Source organism: Arachis ipaensis, chromosome B04, assembly GCF_000816755.2.
Source record: "Arachis ipaensis cultivar K30076 chromosome B04, Araip1.1, whole genome shotgun sequence".
Lineage (NCBI taxonomy): Eukaryota > Viridiplantae > Streptophyta > Magnoliopsida > Fabales > Fabaceae > Arachis > Arachis ipaensis.
Genome location: NC_029788.2, coordinates 780,497 through 781,008, shown reverse-complemented (window position 1 = coordinate 781,008; position 512 = coordinate 780,497). Strand labels below are relative to the sequence as shown.

Sequence of the window (512 nt, the reverse complement as noted above, 5' to 3'; positions counted from 1 at the left end):
TATGACGACATCGGGCCAGCCTTCTCGCCGTCTGAGCTTTCAACGCGGGAGCACTCAGACGCGCCGCTCTGAATCGCCTTCTCGGCCTCCCATCTCCGCCACTGCCTCGGCTGTCGCAGCACGATCCCTGGCCTCCCCGGCGATGAGTGCACGTAGGGGACCCCGCAAATCGCAGAAAGCCTCCTCCGTTGCCAGAACCGGACGTCACCGGCAGATGAGGTGGCGCCGCCGGGGAGAATCTTCAGGCAGAGTGACGTCATGAAACGGAGTTGAAAATTAAGAGAGAGAGAGAGAGAGAGAGAGAGAGAGAGAAGTTAATTGACTTGTGTTGAATGGTGTGTTTTCACATTTCACATTGCTACGAAAGAGAAACAGAGAGGAGAGAGGGTGCAAGAGAATCGAATCGAATCGAAGCGAAGCAAAGCCGCAAAGGAATGGAAAGTGGAGACTAGAGTCTGGAGAGTATATGAATGTCACAAACGAGGCTCGGATTTTACCAACTGTCTCCTTGG

The 512-nt window shown here is 54.1% G+C and overlaps 1 protein-coding gene across 1 annotated transcript in view; it reads right to left on the bottom strand.

The window, feature by feature from the left end:
• Positions 1-260, bottom strand: part of LOC107638358 (protein CLT1, chloroplastic) — a 9,746-nt gene extending 9,486 nt beyond the window's left edge. Inside the window, exon 1 of the mRNA XM_016341595.2 lies at positions 7-260. Within this exon, the coding sequence (XP_016197081.2) occupies positions 7-260 (254 nt within the window). The remainder of the gene's footprint in view (positions 1-6) is intronic.